This window comes from Schistosoma haematobium, chromosome 1, assembly GCF_000699445.3.
Source record: "Schistosoma haematobium chromosome 1, whole genome shotgun sequence".
Classification (NCBI taxonomy): domain Eukaryota; kingdom Metazoa; phylum Platyhelminthes; class Trematoda; order Strigeidida; family Schistosomatidae; genus Schistosoma; species Schistosoma haematobium.
In genome coordinates, this window is record NC_067196.1 from 41,282,323 (window position 1) to 41,299,164 (window position 16,842).

A 16,842-nucleotide genomic window follows, 5' to 3' on the forward strand; every position below is an offset into this window, starting at 1 on the left:
ACTGTCCTTTAAGATCTTTTCTCTGACTGGGCTCCTTTATTTAGGCAGTAGCTACATAAATTCATCGTATGACATTAATAGGTTAGCTATCCCATATGTCATAAGAGTAAACGCCTTAAAGAACATTGTCCCGCATGGCTCAAAAGAGGAGGAAGCAGCTCAATAAGAAGCTCAGTAATCGAGCGCCTTGTGAACACAGGTCACTCAATCAAGACAGAGTCCGCGTTCAAAGTCATTTACAAGGTAAGTAGAAGTCTCCCCAAAACAATTAGACTGCATCTTCTTTGCATTGCCGAAGCATTAGTGATACACCTAGAAAGACCAGAATTGTGTGTGCAAAAGCGACTGGTACAACCTCTTCTTCTACTATGGTCTTGATGTCTTGTGTTTTTATTTTTCTCTTCATACTCTTCTTCCTTTACGGTCATCTGCTTCACCCTCCATCTTTCCCTTAAATTTTCTACCCCCAACTGGTTCATTTTGTTTCCACGATCATCCCCATTACATTTAATCTAAATTTCAATATTTATCTTATCATGCTGATCTATCCTTTCCCAATGATAATTTCCCTATGTATCCTTTGATGAATACTTAAGCCATTAACAATCAAACGATTATTAAACTTTCCTTGTTTTTAAAAGAATTTTTTAATAACTTTGTTTATTTAACCTCACTGACAACATGCCTAACAGAAGTCTATTATCATCTTGTTAAAATAAGTATATATATTTGCGATTGTATAGCTTTGAAAATGAATTCGCCGAAAAGAGGACTCTTCACTGAACTAATCTTTCTTAATTAATGTCTTAATGGGTATAATCCGTTTATTAAAAAATTTGTCTTTATCAAAGTTATCCTCAAAAATGTTTACCATCATATCTGAATAGATTTAATTTATTTTTTATACATAATGGGGACACTGCGATAAGTGATATTATCATTATCAGTGATTTAATTAATCCTTCTTACGTAGTGTATATAGGTTTTAGATACAAATTAAGTTTGAAATGACGATGCCTAAAAAAGCTTTCATTGTACGACAGAATAAAATTTAAAAAATATGAAAAAAAAACGATCAAACACTTTGTATCCCCTGCAACTGAATATACACCAATATACAATAATAAATTTATGAATCTCATATGGGAAATATGTAGTATTTTGTAAAGAAAACAATATTTCTCTATATTTCCAATGTTCATATTGGGAAAATATTTGAAAATAAAAACAATGAACATGGTATTTTCAGCTTATTTCATAACATAATATACAAACGGAAACTAGCTCAAATTTTTATATCATGAGACAAGTAAGCAAAGGAAACGCAAAATATACTGTACAGTAAGATGCAGAATAATTAAAGGAAGTCGATAATTAAAATAAGAACATTTGACAGTAAATACTAATCACAATGACATATTACGACCTTCAATACTCATTGGAACTGCACGAGCAGCTTTGGCATGACTTTTACGAGCACTATTACTTAAATTTCGAATATGACTTTCAATTCGTGATGTAGCTCCAAAACCAGATGTTCGTGTTTTTCGATGCTTTCGAGAAAGTGACTGAGATTGTTCTGTCTGATCATCATTTCCCTCTTCATCATTATCATCCCCAGTAGCATTCTCTCGAACACGCCATTTTGGTCGGATAATATAATCTTTATTTGACGGTTGAGGAACTCGGGCTCTATTAACCCATCCAGGATCGCCAGGCCTCAAAAGTCTATAATCATAAAGCAATAAATCAGAAATATTCATCGAAAATATGGTTTGTTTTAAATATATTAAAAAAACAAGATAATTAGTAGTAAAAAGGTTAGGCGATTCCGAAATAAGCGCAAGGCTACTCATAACGCTTTGACAGATAATATTTTAAATTATAAAGTGTAGAACAATTAAAGATAGTAATCACCATTAACTGAACACTGAGGACAGTTATTAGTTGGTCAGAATTTTTCACAAATACGCCCTCTTTAAAACTAATTTAGAATTTTAAAGTATCATACATAAGCAGAAATAAATGTAAACTACAGAAGAAACAATGCATGATTTTCGCTATCAAAATGAGTGGTTATATAGCATAAAGTTATTATCTGTATTATTCTTTACCGTACGACTAGGATTGGAAATGTCATTAGCAATTTATTCTGATCTTTAGCAGTGTTGTATTATTTTGTTGTAGCCAGGTTTAAAGCTTTTTTAGTCATTTTAATGTAGATTTTGTGTAGGGTTATTATTGATTTATCAAAAATAGATCTTTCTTCATCAGTATAGGGTTGTGGAGATTGTTGAGTTCTAATCGAGATAATGAATGGATCAACGTTAGACTACTATTGAAAACCTAGAAGCTTTGGACGGCCGTTTCGTTCTAGTATGGGAATCTTCAGCAATGTGCATCCACGATCCCACGCGCGGGACTCGAACCAAGGACCTTCGGTCTCTCGCGCAAACGCACAACTTCTAGACCACTGAACCGGGATCCAACGATGTTAATGTCTAACTTCGATCGGTTCATGATCTTGCGCAACTCTCCATCTATTGTCTGAGGTGGATAACTGTCTCACACTCGACATGGATTGGACTCCACTGGTCACTGAGACCGAAGGTGCTGGGTCCCCGTCTCGCGTGAGGAACCGTGGATGCGCACTGCTGAGGAATTTCATATTGAGACGAAACGGCCGTCCAAAGCTTCTAGGTTTTCAATGATGGTCTCTCTTAGATTGACTAGTGAATTCAACTTTGAAAATACTACAATCTCCACAAATCCTCAAAATTGATACTAAAAATATGACTGTAGTAAAGAGGTCTTATATGCATTTATTATAAATCGAGCATACAAGGTCCTTGCATAAATAAACTTACTAAGTACGATCACGGACGGGTCGATTTTGATTCTAAATACTCACCGTAACGAGCGAATTTTCAGATCAGTCATCAGGTTTTCTGAACCCTTGAACAACGAGTTATCCAAATGATCTATGCGATGAAACCCCATTCCTTTCTTGTTGTATATATCAATTTATAAACAAAAGTGGCTTGACATTAAGGTTATCAATTCATTTTCACGCTTTTTATCCATGTGTAATATGTTTCAAATTATTGATTAGTTGTAGTCAGGGGATATTTATCCTCCCATTTCTATTTGGGAATTCTCTATTAGTACTATTCTATATTGTTTTTCTTCTTGATAAACTCGAATTACCCACTATTCTACTTCCAACACAACGTACACCAGTTATGGTGATATCACTTATTGAACAAATACAGATTCGTACACTCAACTTTGAGTCATATTTTGTGTGAAGGCTAGTGATAGTACCGAGATGCCCAAATTGAGGTAGGTGGAACGGAGACACCAACTCCCCTTTAACCATTAAAACAACTGACCTACAGCATCGGATATGGTGAAAGCAAACGAACTAGACTGTGACTGGTAAATATACAGTCATACTTATAGATGATGGCAAATAACTAAAGAACGCTATGATACAATCAAAAAGCCACTGAAAGTATGTGAGGTATAAATAAAAAATTTTGATTTTAGACTTGGACTGTAAATTACTCAGTGAAATTGAAAGTAATCAGTTTTTGCCAGACAATTCTTCATGTTTGGTTACGTTCTTTAAATAATGAACGACGAAGATATTAGTGGATTGATTATTATTTCTGATGAAGTGCATTTGCGTCACCAATTTTACATGATGCCTTAATTCCGTCTTTACATTGTATTAAATTACTTGCTATTACTGAGTAGTATTTACATCATTTAGTTGTTTTTTAACTTGACACATCAATGCATTTCTTTTGATTCATTTGTTTCATATTATTTTGACAAATACTTTGAGCATTATTGGTCTTATTTACCCTGTTTAGTATTTGAACGTAGTGCGATTTCGTTTCTGAACAGAACTGTAATGAGTTCATGGTAAGTTGGGTGTTTTGGAGCTTTTTAGCATTAGATTTTTTGAACGGTGCAAAGATTATAGACGATTATCCCACAAGACTAATAAGATAGCAACACTGATGAATGAAGGAATTTAATGAATATACAAGATTAATTAGTTAATCAATAATTACGAGTCAAAATGATGTCGATTGATGCTAGGAAAAAAGATTGGTTTCACAAGGTTAATGGTGGATACGGAGGATTCACCTAGGGAAGTTGGAAAACCCTGATTCCAAATCAGTGGTTTACATGGGCTCCAGGATCCTAAGGAAACAAATGGTGCATGAACCTACTGTTGGTCACCGGCTACCATGGGACTGCATCTCCTGAAGTTGCTCCACTACCTTATGGATTAGACCTTTAGGTTAAAGGCTCGGGGTGTGGACCCCTAAAAACACCACCTGCTTCGGTTTGGGCACCCGGGCAGTATCCCAACCCTCACATAAATCAAATGATTTATTTGACGCATATCTTTTTGGTGCTTCCTTGTACCAATGCTTATGTGTTTAAATAGATAAATAATAAGTACAAGCTTAATGAATACTGCTGATTACCAACAATATAAGCAATTTTTCTACTGCGTACAAGGAGAAATAGACAAAGTCAAAATCAGAAAAACTAGAAGTGATCTTTACAGTTTTAGAACGATTCATTTGAAATGTAACTGAGTAAAGGTAAAATGTAATGGTAGAGTAATGATAATACCAACAATAGCAATGAGGAATTCTTCTTACCCTTTGGCTTCACCATCCAATTCACGGTTAATGTCCCGATGGTTGTAGGCCTCGTTACTGTAATTAAGCAAGTCAAGTGAAGTTTAATATTCTACAATATTTAATGTTTTAAACAAAGACAAAATATAAAATTAAAATTCATTTTCATTGAAAACTTGGTCTACCGAAATAATCATTCTTCCATCATAATCAACAATCGAACAAGCGATCAGTGCAATCATAGTTCTAAGCTTCTGAGGAATATCTTCTTAAAAATCAATCCTGCTATATTAGACCTAAATTCTACATAATTCATGATTCAAAAACTAATAAACTGATCGAATTGGTTTTATATCCTGATAAAAAAACAACTATTATTTAAACATTCTATAATTAGGTGAAATTTGTTCACAGTCACTTGTGATTCTGGTAGGGATTTATTTATATCATACATATTCGATAGTTAGTCATAGTATAAAAAAAAGTTCTATTTGGATAAATCGGAATCATGGTATCTTATGAAAGAAATGCCATATATAATAATAAAATGGTTAACCATATATGACGATGCTGGTAAAGTAAGCGTTCACAAAAGTCAGGAGACAATCAAATATGTTCAGTACGAATAATTATATGGAATTTGATACAGACAACTGATGTACTCATAGTATTGATAGCAAATTTCCAATACATTACTAATCTCGACCATCGAACTCTGATATTAAATTGATTATTCTGTTAGTGTGAGGTTCTCTATACAAATGATATGAAAAGCTAAACATTAGCCCGTTACCATACATTTGTGTCAATATAAGTTCATTCATAATTAATCTAACAGTAGACAAACATATGCAGGTTTTACCTTGCTCATGACCGACTGATTAACTAGATAAAAAAATACAAAATACATGGTCGATTCATAATACCCTTGTGCAGAAATAAGGTACAGAAACAGACAAGATAAGTGTACTTTTGTACGTTGAAAATTGCGAAATTCTCAACTAAAGTATTTCACTGAACAGCTTTGAAATTTAATGAATTCATTATTCTGAAGACCATGTGTCCTATGATTACAATATCAAATTCCATTTTTTAAACTCTATGCTACGAGAAAACCAGATACAGACAAAATTCGTAAATAAGATTATTCAATATAATCTTCAGTTCGTGTAATACGATAAGGCACGTAATATAAGTATTTGAATTTGCATGACTTATGAAATAGTGAACATTTTTATCATTAGTGTCAATTTATTAGACACACTATAAATGGCAATACTGTTTTGACTATTTATTTGAAGTTTTTAGTTATTGAATAAAACAGGACCTGATAAATGGTTTTTATAAAATTATATTACAGAAAGACACCACTTAATAGGTACATTATTTTATAGTCAGAAGATAGCTAAACGAGACAGGTGAATGTTTCTGAATACCAACAAAGATAAATATTACCAACTATCAAATAAATTCTAAATTTAACACTTGGATTTCACTCATAAATTTGAAAATAAAAAGTCATCTCATTTGCTAATAACAGGTCGACATGTATATATGGTAGTCAGTATTTCTGTACTATATAATTATAAATTAATCCAAATAGTATTGACATCAAGATATAGTGAACAAAGGATTTAAATTCCACATTACGCGCTGTTCTATTACTTACTTACCAAGTAGAAGTTTACACATTCGGTTCTCAACAACACTTTGTTCTTATATGAGGCTTCCTAATATCACCCAGTTAATTAGACAGAAGTTAATGAAGCTGGATTCTAACCTATGACCTATTGGTTGAAAACTAAGTTTTAAACTACGAACCACCTCTTCTACGCAACTTATATACAAACTTTTGTATCAAATAGTCAATATTAGAGACTGTTGTTACATAAAGGATCAATGAACATGCTCTAAAGTGAAAAAAATATTTGTAACACAAAATATGAATGTTAACAGCGTCACTTAACGGTTTATTAGACACTTTTTTAGTAGACACATTCAACAATACGACCATGGAAATAGAACTTACTCGATGTTTCTCCGCTTAGGTAAATGTTCATAATCTAGCTGTTTACGTTCCTCCTTAGTGAGAGTTCGATAGTCACTAGTCAAGTTGAATATGGGTCGGAGCCATTCATCTACAATGAAGCACCAGATCATACACATAGAAATATGAAACAAAGATCAGCAATAAGGGAAGTATCGTGATTAGTCTACAAAAACTACACGACATAAAGTACAAACCAGTGCTATATTTACCCTCCTTTTGTGATGTTTCGCTACTAAGTAGTAACTGACAATGATGTCCATGCCACTGACTACACTTAGTGTACAGGCTGTTTTCCAATGAAAAGTATTCTTCATGTACGGTTTTTACAGCAGGCAGAAGTGAATAATCATAATCAATCTTGTGAACTTTATTTTCATTTGTTGACATACCGGTGTCTCACAGTTGCACCATTTTTGTTGAATATCAAACATATAAGTAATGAGAGTAATAATAATATCCAAACAGATATTCTCACATTCATTTTGTCGGCTACTGATTCTTTTTGAAGAAATTTATTTGCTTGAGATTTGAGGCTGTTCCAAGAGTATAAATTATCAATTCACCCTTGTTTGTCACAGTAACATTTCAAGTCGGGCTTAGTAGTTGTAACCTTCTGTGATTTGACAACTGCATAAAGTTGGCTTTTTACACTATACGGTCAACACCAAATTATTTATACATGAAGACCGGATGCTATTCAGGGCATAGATATACAATTCCCCGCCTAATTTTAACTTATAATGTGAGTATTAAGTTGTGCTGGTCCTATAATATATTCTCGTTGCTAACTTCGTAGTTTTAGTCTTAGCAAACCAGTAGATTACCGGGAAAATGTAATGCGACCAAACAATCAATTTTATACTGGTGTTTGAAATTAGGGTTTTTGTAAAGATCAGTGATACTACCCTGTTGTTCCAAAAAGGTAAAAACATGCAGTCTGATTGTTGGAAATCGGACTAATAAGTAAATGGTTTCATTTTATTTATCAGGCCATGAATATATTGCACTAGTTTTGTGGACCTTTAGCCTGGTTAAAAAACGTTGAGCTCTTATTTAACGGGCATTTCATTAGCTGTGGTTGAGTGGTTTGAGCGACATTGCCAAAACACGGGCAAAAGGATATTACATGTAAAAAAACCCATTCACATTTGTATGATGAGTAGAACATAATGTTGCTGTAACTCAATGCAACTGCAGATAATTAACTGGAGTTTAAGACAGTCATGAAATTTTAGGAAAACTACTCACTAATAAGTCTTCCAGCTCTATCCTTGTTTTCTCGAGTTTCTCTCGGGTGTTTGTATAAATACATCAAGGCTTTCCCGATACCGGATTCTTGAAGAACTTCAGATGACAGTGACTGGAACTCACTGAGACTAGTCAACATAGAGTCACGAATAACGAGATTCGGGAGTGTATGGCCAGGTAAAGGGGATAGCCACTCAGTTATAGCGGAAAGCATCCCATTTTCTATTAAGGCGGATTTCAGGTCAGCCCGCCTAAGAATAGCTAATACTTCTTTGAGCATGTTCAGTTTCTTGGTCGCTGGTCGACTAGCTGTAAGTAACTGTCTGTCTTCATCGGCAGCACTTTTCATTCGAGAAATGGTTTCAACAATCAAATCATCACTATCATTAAGGAATTCAATATCCCTATTACGTCTACGTCTTCGTCGTGATTCTTCTTTCTTTTTTTCCATTATCCGGTCGAAGTCGGAAACGAACTCATCATCATGTTCAGACTCTTCATCCCCTTCGTTTTCTCCAGCTGTCGTAAGGGGACCTTTTTTTGTTACTAACTCACTAGATGTTTGAACTTCAACCTCCTCTTCAATACCTTTGTCCAGTTCATTTTCGGCGAAGCCCTCAAATTCTTCTTCTGCATCACTTTCGCCAAATATATCTGCTATGATGCCATCCACTTGAGATTCTGGTTGTTCATCTCTCTCAAAACCTTCGAAGTCTTCATTGAATTTACCTTGATCTTGATCATCATCATGATCTTCAAAAATGTCAGGGAAATTATTATACTGGAGTGATTCGATAGGAGAATTATGCTTGGTTGTGGGATATTTCTCTACAGAATTCACTTGAGGAGTTTCATCGACTTCCTGTTGATGAAACTCTTGCTGATCTTTTTCGCTTACAGACTCTGAGTCATCGTTGCTCTCGTGTTCGACTTCATCTTCCTGATGCACTTCACTAGAAATATTTGGATCAGTTTTCCTAGTCACATTTACATCTGATGCATGTTCACTTCCGGAATAACTCAGGGCAGGACTGGATTCGGGAGTTAAAGCCTGACTTGGAGCATAACCTGGGGTAGTGACATCCACAACAGGTTCAACGTGATATTCCCTATCGTAATCCAGATTCTCCGAAAAATGATTTTGTTCAGATTTAACGATCGAATGCTCACTCGAAGAATCAACTGGAGAATGTGGAGGATTATGAGAATAAGATAAGTGATCTTCCAGATCATCACTTAGATCGTCAGAGCCCGAATTCTAAGAATGATCATTTGGCATATTTATAACTTACTTCATCAGCTTCAGAAGGAACATATCTAGGTTTATATGATACATTTTGATTATCCACAATCCGGCTGCGAACAGGATCATAACCATCATGTTCATCACCAGACTCATCTTCAAAACTTGAATCCCTAGAACAAATAAATTAATAAATGAAATCAGAGAAAATAAACTGAAGGGTAATTATGGAGAAATTCAAATAGAATAGTGAAGAACTGAACGAACAGGCTTCCAGATGAAGAGAAATTGGGAAAAAACGCTAGGGGCGTCATGCAGTTGCAATCAATGCTCATCTTTACTTTTAGGTGGAATGGTAGCCAACCTAGAAGCTAGAGCTCGGTTCAATACATACTAGCAACAGAAGTTTCAACCAACTTGCTGACATCAATCCTTTGGTGGCGGTCACTTCGTTGGCCACTGAAAAGTAAGGTAAGATTGGCGCAGACGAGGGCATGATCAGAGTGCAGATAGGTACTCCAAAAGGAACGTCAGTCTTGTACACAACCACGCCAGCGGTAGCTGATCGCGATGTGATCAATCTGAGTCCAGGCTTGAGATGTAGAGGGAGGACGTCAGGTGGTACATTGGCTATGACTGTACCGAAAGTTAGTGCTAGCCAGAAACAGGTTGTGGTCTGTGCACAGTTGCAGTAGGCGGTCCTCATTATCTGTCTTGCGACCAACAAGTCCCCATCAGCCACCTAAACGACTCTCTTCTGTGCCTAGACGCTCGACCTGAGCATTCATGTCTCCGGCTAGTACTACAATATCTGTCGAACGCACTTTCTGGAGAAGAACAGTTAACTGGTGATAGAATTCATCTGGGCTGCAATCTGTCGGGACATAGGCTGAGATGACGAAAAACATCGTTTCTCACGCCGATCTCTTCGCACTTTGATGGAACTTTCTAATCTAACAGCACATAACTGACTGTTAATGGGGATTCAATCTATTAGTGCTGCCTCAGCTCTAGCGCTTAGTGCGACACCAACGCCAGAAAGACCAGACGAAGATGCCACAGGGTCACCGGATAAACGCACGTAAAACAAGCTTTTCGAGGCAACAGATGGAGAGCAAATTTGTAGTACTTCACCAGAGTCTTGAATACGGGTCTCGGATAGGCAACAAACGTCGATACCAAGACTTTCCAAAGACATAGCCAGCCCTATCTGTTGAATGGTGGTTTCAGAAAAACTGCTTCAGTATTCGTATTTGGTGGTAGCATACAATTTTAAACCAGGCAGTGATTCTAGAACGTTTAGATAGAAGTTTCCACCATGGGCGAGCTGTTGTATAAGTCGAAAAATAAGTATACACAAAGTGGAAATAAAAGAGAGTGAATAAGTGACGTAGTAAATAATAATAATAATAATAATAATAATAATAATAATAATAATAATAATGTGAATTATTTGACTGTTAATCGAAGAGTTAAAAGAATTTTCAGTAAATATCATTTTCATTTTATTTGTGTGTGAGCTGTGACACTGCCCGGGTGCCCATACCGAAGCAGGTGGTTTTCTTAGGGGGCCACACCCCGAGCCTTTGACCTAAAGGTTTGACCCACAAGAAAGTGGTAACCGCCCTCACATCTCTAGCAGCACTCAAGACCACTGTATTCATTATCAACCTCTTCCTTCAGTCCATATTACTCCCCCTACATCGCTTTTCAACACTAAACTTCCTCCACAAGTGTCATCATGACCAACGATTCTAGTGCGCGAAACACTCCCAGGTCTACTGAAACCTCGCTCCAAACTACGCATTGGAGCCTTCAACGTACGCATCTTGGCTGAGACTCTAGAATCTCGTACCACTGATGTATGCTGTGTCTCCGAAACACGCATACAGGATCCTAGTGTGACCATTCACTTGACCTCACCTCGCCTAAACGGAGAGCCGACGAGATACACTCTCCGTGTATCTGGCGACCTGATTGCTAGTTCTCATGGACTGGCAGGTGTGGGCACAGCAGTAAGCACGAGAGAGGAACAAGTACTATTAGAATGGATCCCCGTTACCAGTCGTCTGTGTTGTTCGGCTTAACGGCTCCGTAAGAACTCGAAGAGACAGGAACACACGTCGTTGCCTTTTCGTCGTTTCTGCCTACACTCCCACTGACTGCAGATCGGATGAAGTTAAAGATGATTTTTACAGAAAGCTTTCTGAACTTCTTCAGAAAGCTTAACGCTCAGACATAGTACTCGTAGGAGGTGACTTTAATGCCCAAGTAGGTAGCTTAAACCAAAGAGAAAGACATTAAGGTGGGTATTTTGGTATTCCGGCTTAGAGAACAGATAATGGTGATCGTCTGCTGCAACTATGCTCAGACAATCGTTTATTTTTAGCAAACATTAATTTTAGGCATAAGGAGAGACATCGTCTAACATGGTGACCCCCAGCACCAGACAAACGATGGACTCAAATAGAGTTTATTGCCGTCAGTCATCGTTGAAGAGTGTCGCTCGTTCTGGAATACCTGCGTGGACTCGGATTATGCTCTAATACGGGCACGTATCTCCTTGCGCCTCACTGGACACAGGAAAGCCACACCAAGAAGACCCATCAGAAGTGAAGTAAGTGATGAGAAAGCTGGAAATAGATTCCAGGAACAACTGAGGCCCCACTTAGGTAGTTCTAGAAACGAGGTTGACCCAGATGTTGTTTGGAAAGATATACAAACAGCTGTGGAAACAACAGTGACATCTGTTGGTGATTTAAATCAAAGGGTTACAAAGTCTATTGCACTGATGGATTCTCGTAAACTCATCCCATCAGGCTCTGAACACGATGATGAGCAAAATCAAAAGAGATGGAAAAAGCGGCGACTATAGGTAGCAGCAGACAGCTCTTCAGACTCATAAAAGAAACTGGAATTAATAAGTCAAGTGTGAGGCTATCTCGGAAAAAGACGACACTCTCATCTGCTCCCAGTCCAGACGTTTAGAACGATGGGCGGAACACTTTAAGGAGCAGTTCAGCTGGCCTTCAGTTACTCTACAACATTGAAGTAGCTCCCCCGACTCTAGCTGAGGTTCAAAGGGATATAGCTAATCTGAAACGAGGAAGAGCAGCTGGACCAGATGGATTGGCCCCAGAGGTCTTTAAATATGGTTGTCCAATTTCAACGATTAGGTTGACTAATATTTTAGCTAAATCCTGGGAGTTGGACGTTATCCCATCTGACTGGTCTCAGTTACTGATTGCCTCAATATATATCAGAAGGGGGTCAAAATCATCCTGCAATAACCATAGAGGGATTAGTTTGACTAAAATAGCATCTAAAGTACTAACCTCAATAATTATCGGGCGCCTAACAAAGACTTGTGGACCGTGAACGCGAGAAAACCAGGCTGACCTCAGATCTGGTCGTGACTGCATCGACCACATATTCACCATTCGTCAGGTTCTAGAACACAGGCATGCTTATCGGCGTCCGACAATGGTGGTCTTTCTTGACTTAAAAGCAGCACTTGATTCTGTAGACCGAGAGGTTCGGTGGCAATGTCTATCATTGAAAGGTGTACCTCAGAAGTACGTAGACCTTGTGAAGACTTTACTCGAACACTACTAGTCGAGTCAGAGTTTATGGCGAACTTTCATCTGCTTCCGCAACCTCAAGTGGTGCGCGTCAAGACCTACTAATGGAAATAACATTCTCATCGACTGAATTCTCGAGCATTGATTTCCTACCAGTAGGTGAACTTGTCGACTTAGAATACGCAGATGATATAGTCCTGTTTGGTGAAGACGCTGGTAAAATGCAGTCTTTTGGTAGCACTGAGCAACAATACCAGAATGTTTGGAATGCGCTTCTCTCCCTCTAAATGCAAGTCGTCGCTTCAGAACTGGTCTGCGTCAACACCTGAACTAAGGATAGGGAGTGAAGTAGTCGAACGCGTTGACAAGTTCACTTATCTTGGAAGTCTGATCAACCCTAATGGGTTGGTGTCTGACGAAATCTCAGCACGGATTTAAAAAGCTCGCTTGGCTTTTGCCTTACGTCACCTATGGCGAGGGCGAGATATCCGTCTATCAACAAAAGGACGAGTATACTGCGCGGCAGTCCGTTCTGTTTTAATTTACGGCAGCGAAACATGGCCATTAAGAGTAGAAGACACTCGTAAGCTACTAGTATTTGACCACAGATGCCTTGGAAATATTACTCGCATCTGCTGGGATCACCGGGTAAGTAATAGTGAGGCTAGACGCAGGGTATTAGATGATGGTAAATCAGTTTATGAGGTTGTGAATCTCCATAGACTGAGATGGTTGGACCACGTGTTACGTATACCTGGACACCGATTACCACGACGCGCAATGCTGAATAGTGTAGGGGATGGTTGGAAGGAAGTTAGGGGCGGCCAAACAAAAACGTGGCATAAGTGCTTGAAGTCACTAACATCTATTCTAAGCCATGTTGGTAGATGCAGACTACTTGGTTGCAGTCCGCGTAACTATCGTAACCAATAGTTGGACACTGTGACATGGCTCAGAATCTATCACAATGGCGTGGGTGTATACACCCTTTATCTTCCCTTAAACTATGAGATTAAAGTTATTTCATATTTTTCTTTCTACGGTGTTCGTCTTGCTGTGTTAATGAGGTGTGGCGACTTGGACCGATGCATGTATGTGCCTGGTCCTACGTTGTAACTGACTGCATGATTATTATGACCAATAGTTTGGGGCTTGAAGTGACATGCCTCGAAACCGTTTGCAATGCATATACTTTTTATCCTACCTTAGATACTAAGATTCTAAGTTCCTTGTACATTGTTCTCTATTTTACGAATTTACATTTCCTCCTTGAATCGTATTTCCGATATCTAATTGTTTATATTATTACTAGTACTGTTAACACATTTACTATTCTGGAATTTGTCCTAATAATTTCATCTCGTGCTAATGGTGTAAGGCAACTTGGACCGATATACACATGTCCCAGGTTCCAAGTTGCGTATGACTGGCTGGTACTAAACCCGGCAAGGTCGATTTACCATTAACTCTGTAAAATAAGGCTGACCAGTGCACTGCATAAGTGTTGTATGTGGCTTGATGAAGCAGTGGATTTGTAAGCATATTTATTTACATTATTAACCATCTGTAAGATTAATAAGTATGGATAACATGAAGCTAACAGGATATCTCTCTCTCTGGTCTAATATACGTTAGGCTCAATATACAAAAGTGGTTGATAAGTGACAAAAAACGTATAAAATCAAAACATATCAAAACTCTATAAAGAAACGGACTACCAGCTTGAGTTATTCCAGTCAGTCATGATTAACATGCAGCCTAGAACAAACGTACATCACGAGTTGCCATACAAAACCGTTACGGTGTAGGTATAGCGGCAAGTATACGTCAGAAAAAATAAAGCCACCATTAGAAATTTTGTCAACCACGTTTTCTTACTTTACTATGTTATTCTCATTTGATCCTCGTTGAAACGAATTAAATATTACAGTAAGGGAATTTTCATGTTAAGCTAATTGAAAAATCTACCTTCAACCCGAAAGGCTTATTTAATCATGTTTTTTCGATAAGCCAGACCCAGTGTCACCTAAGTATTAGGTTCTAATGACCCAACAACCAATGAAATTGACGCACCAGAGCTAACCCGTAACTCACACCAAGAATAGTCTAGGTTATGGTTTAGTAGAAGTCTTTGAAGTCAACCTAGTTCGTACTTGTGAATCATAAACTACAGGATATAAAGAAAAATACTTATGACTTTTTCCAGTACTCACTAAGGTTATGGAATCTTTGATCCATGATCGACAAGCAATTGTCTACTGTAAAGAACTTTTTACAAACCAATCGCATGGTTTCAGAAAGGACTGCCATTGAATTAAAAGGTCTGATGGGAGCGATGGATAACTGGACAAGAATAATTGTTACTAATTTTCGAGTTATAGAATACCCTAGTGAGGTTAGATGTTAGGGGTTCTGCTCTGTTAATTTACATGAACGACCCTCTGAAATACTTCCTTTTTTCAATTTAAAACTTTAGAGAGAAGTACACACCCAGAAGAGTAAGTTAACTCAAACTCGATTTCAAAGTTAGCTGAACAACAGATCAACCTTTAATTCTGAAGTGTAAACTGGTCTGTGTGCAGCACGATGCAGAAAACACATACAGTTTGGACAGTTATTGTCATTAGTAAAGATTTATACATATCGATCCGCTATGATGCGAAACTACATGTCAGGTGTAGTGAAATTGTCTTTTGAGTCAACATTATACAAGTATCTCCGAAATGCATTTTTGACTAGTTTGACGGTAGAAATTCCTATCCTCCATTAAGTAAATGGACAGTCGTTTCTACTAATGTAAAGAGGATAAAAACAATGCATCGAAAACAAGTTCGGAGATTATTCACAAAAATAGTTCGTGGTCTGAGGTTTATATCCTGCAATGGGCGACTGAAGTCAGACAGTCAGCGACAACGTAGGGTCAGGCACATATGTGCATCGGTTCAAGTTGCCACACCTCATTAGCACAACAAGATGAACACCGTATTCATAGAAGCAGTTAATTCAGTGGTGGTAATATATAATAGGAAGATTGCATTTAAGGATATAGTAAAGGAAGAGAAAATTAGATTGTAGAAAGAAAGATAATGAGGTGATTCTAATCCCATAGTTTAAGGGAAGATAAAGAGTGTATACACCCACGCCATTGTGATAGATTCTGAGTCATGTCACACGGTCTCCAACTATTGGTTACGATAGTTACGCGGACTGCAACCAAGTAGTCTGCATCTACCAACATGGCTTAGAATAGATGTTGGTGACTTCAAGCACTAATTGAAAGAACTGAGCCAAAACGGCTCAGGATATAAGAAACTTAAATGCAACTTGATGACTTAGAACCCTAAGGACACTGAAGGTAACCTTTAAAGGTCCCAAATTCGGGACACGTTCATTCCCAACAACAAGCTGGGAGCCAAGCATTCGTTGAATTTTAAGCATGTTCATAACTTACAATTCCCTACTGTTCAAAGTGGCCTAATTAACTACGCAGAACATCTGGTATCTCCTTAAGGATTATTTACTAATATTTTTTATCTTGGGTTGTATTCATATACTTAAGGGGCATCACTGATCTACTACCACAAAATACAGAAGCATGTCAGGCGAAGTGTTATAAGTGCAGATAGTAAGTACATTAGCTACAAATGAAAGTACTCACTCCATCAGCATGACAGTGATAGAACTTTAAAGATTAACTAGCAGCTTAGCCGCAGGCCGATGGACATAGAAGCGACCTTGACGTCAGCCAATCAACAACTGAAACCCATGTGACCCCGATTTTGAACGGCAATACGTTCGCAGTGTTTAAAATGTTCAATGAGTTTGTCCTGTTGCACACTTTCGATCACTTTTCCTTTCATCCACTCAATGAGTGTTTGATACTACGGCTGTAATTTTCAGCGAAGATCATTGGGTCTTCGATTCATTTTTATGCCGGTGACGTTCAAATTTGTCGAGAAATAACAGAAGATGAAAATGCATGTCCACTTAAGGCTGAATTAGACGTTCTAGTTAACTTGTCCAAAACTGAGTTGATGTCCATCAACACAGCAAGAT

At 37.6% G+C, this 16,842-nt stretch overlaps 1 protein-coding gene across 1 annotated transcript; it reads right to left on the bottom strand.

Annotated features, from left to right (window-relative positions):
• Window positions 1–1,406: 1,406 nt before the first annotated feature.
• On the bottom strand, window positions 1,407–16,533 carry IWS1 (Transcription factor iws1; the record flags this gene model as incomplete). Its single annotated transcript, XM_035734182.2, has 6 exons — window positions 16,445–16,533; window positions 9,255–9,378; window positions 7,963–9,220; window positions 6,694–6,802; window positions 4,686–4,742; window positions 1,407–1,728 (listed from the first exon to the last, which is right to left on the bottom strand). Exons 1-6 carry the CDS (start codon window positions 16,453–16,455, stop codon window positions 1,407–1,409), a joined length of 1,881 nt encoding a protein of 626 aa, XP_035589075.1. The 5' UTR covers window positions 16,456–16,533.
• Window positions 16,534–16,842: the final 309 nt, after the last annotated feature.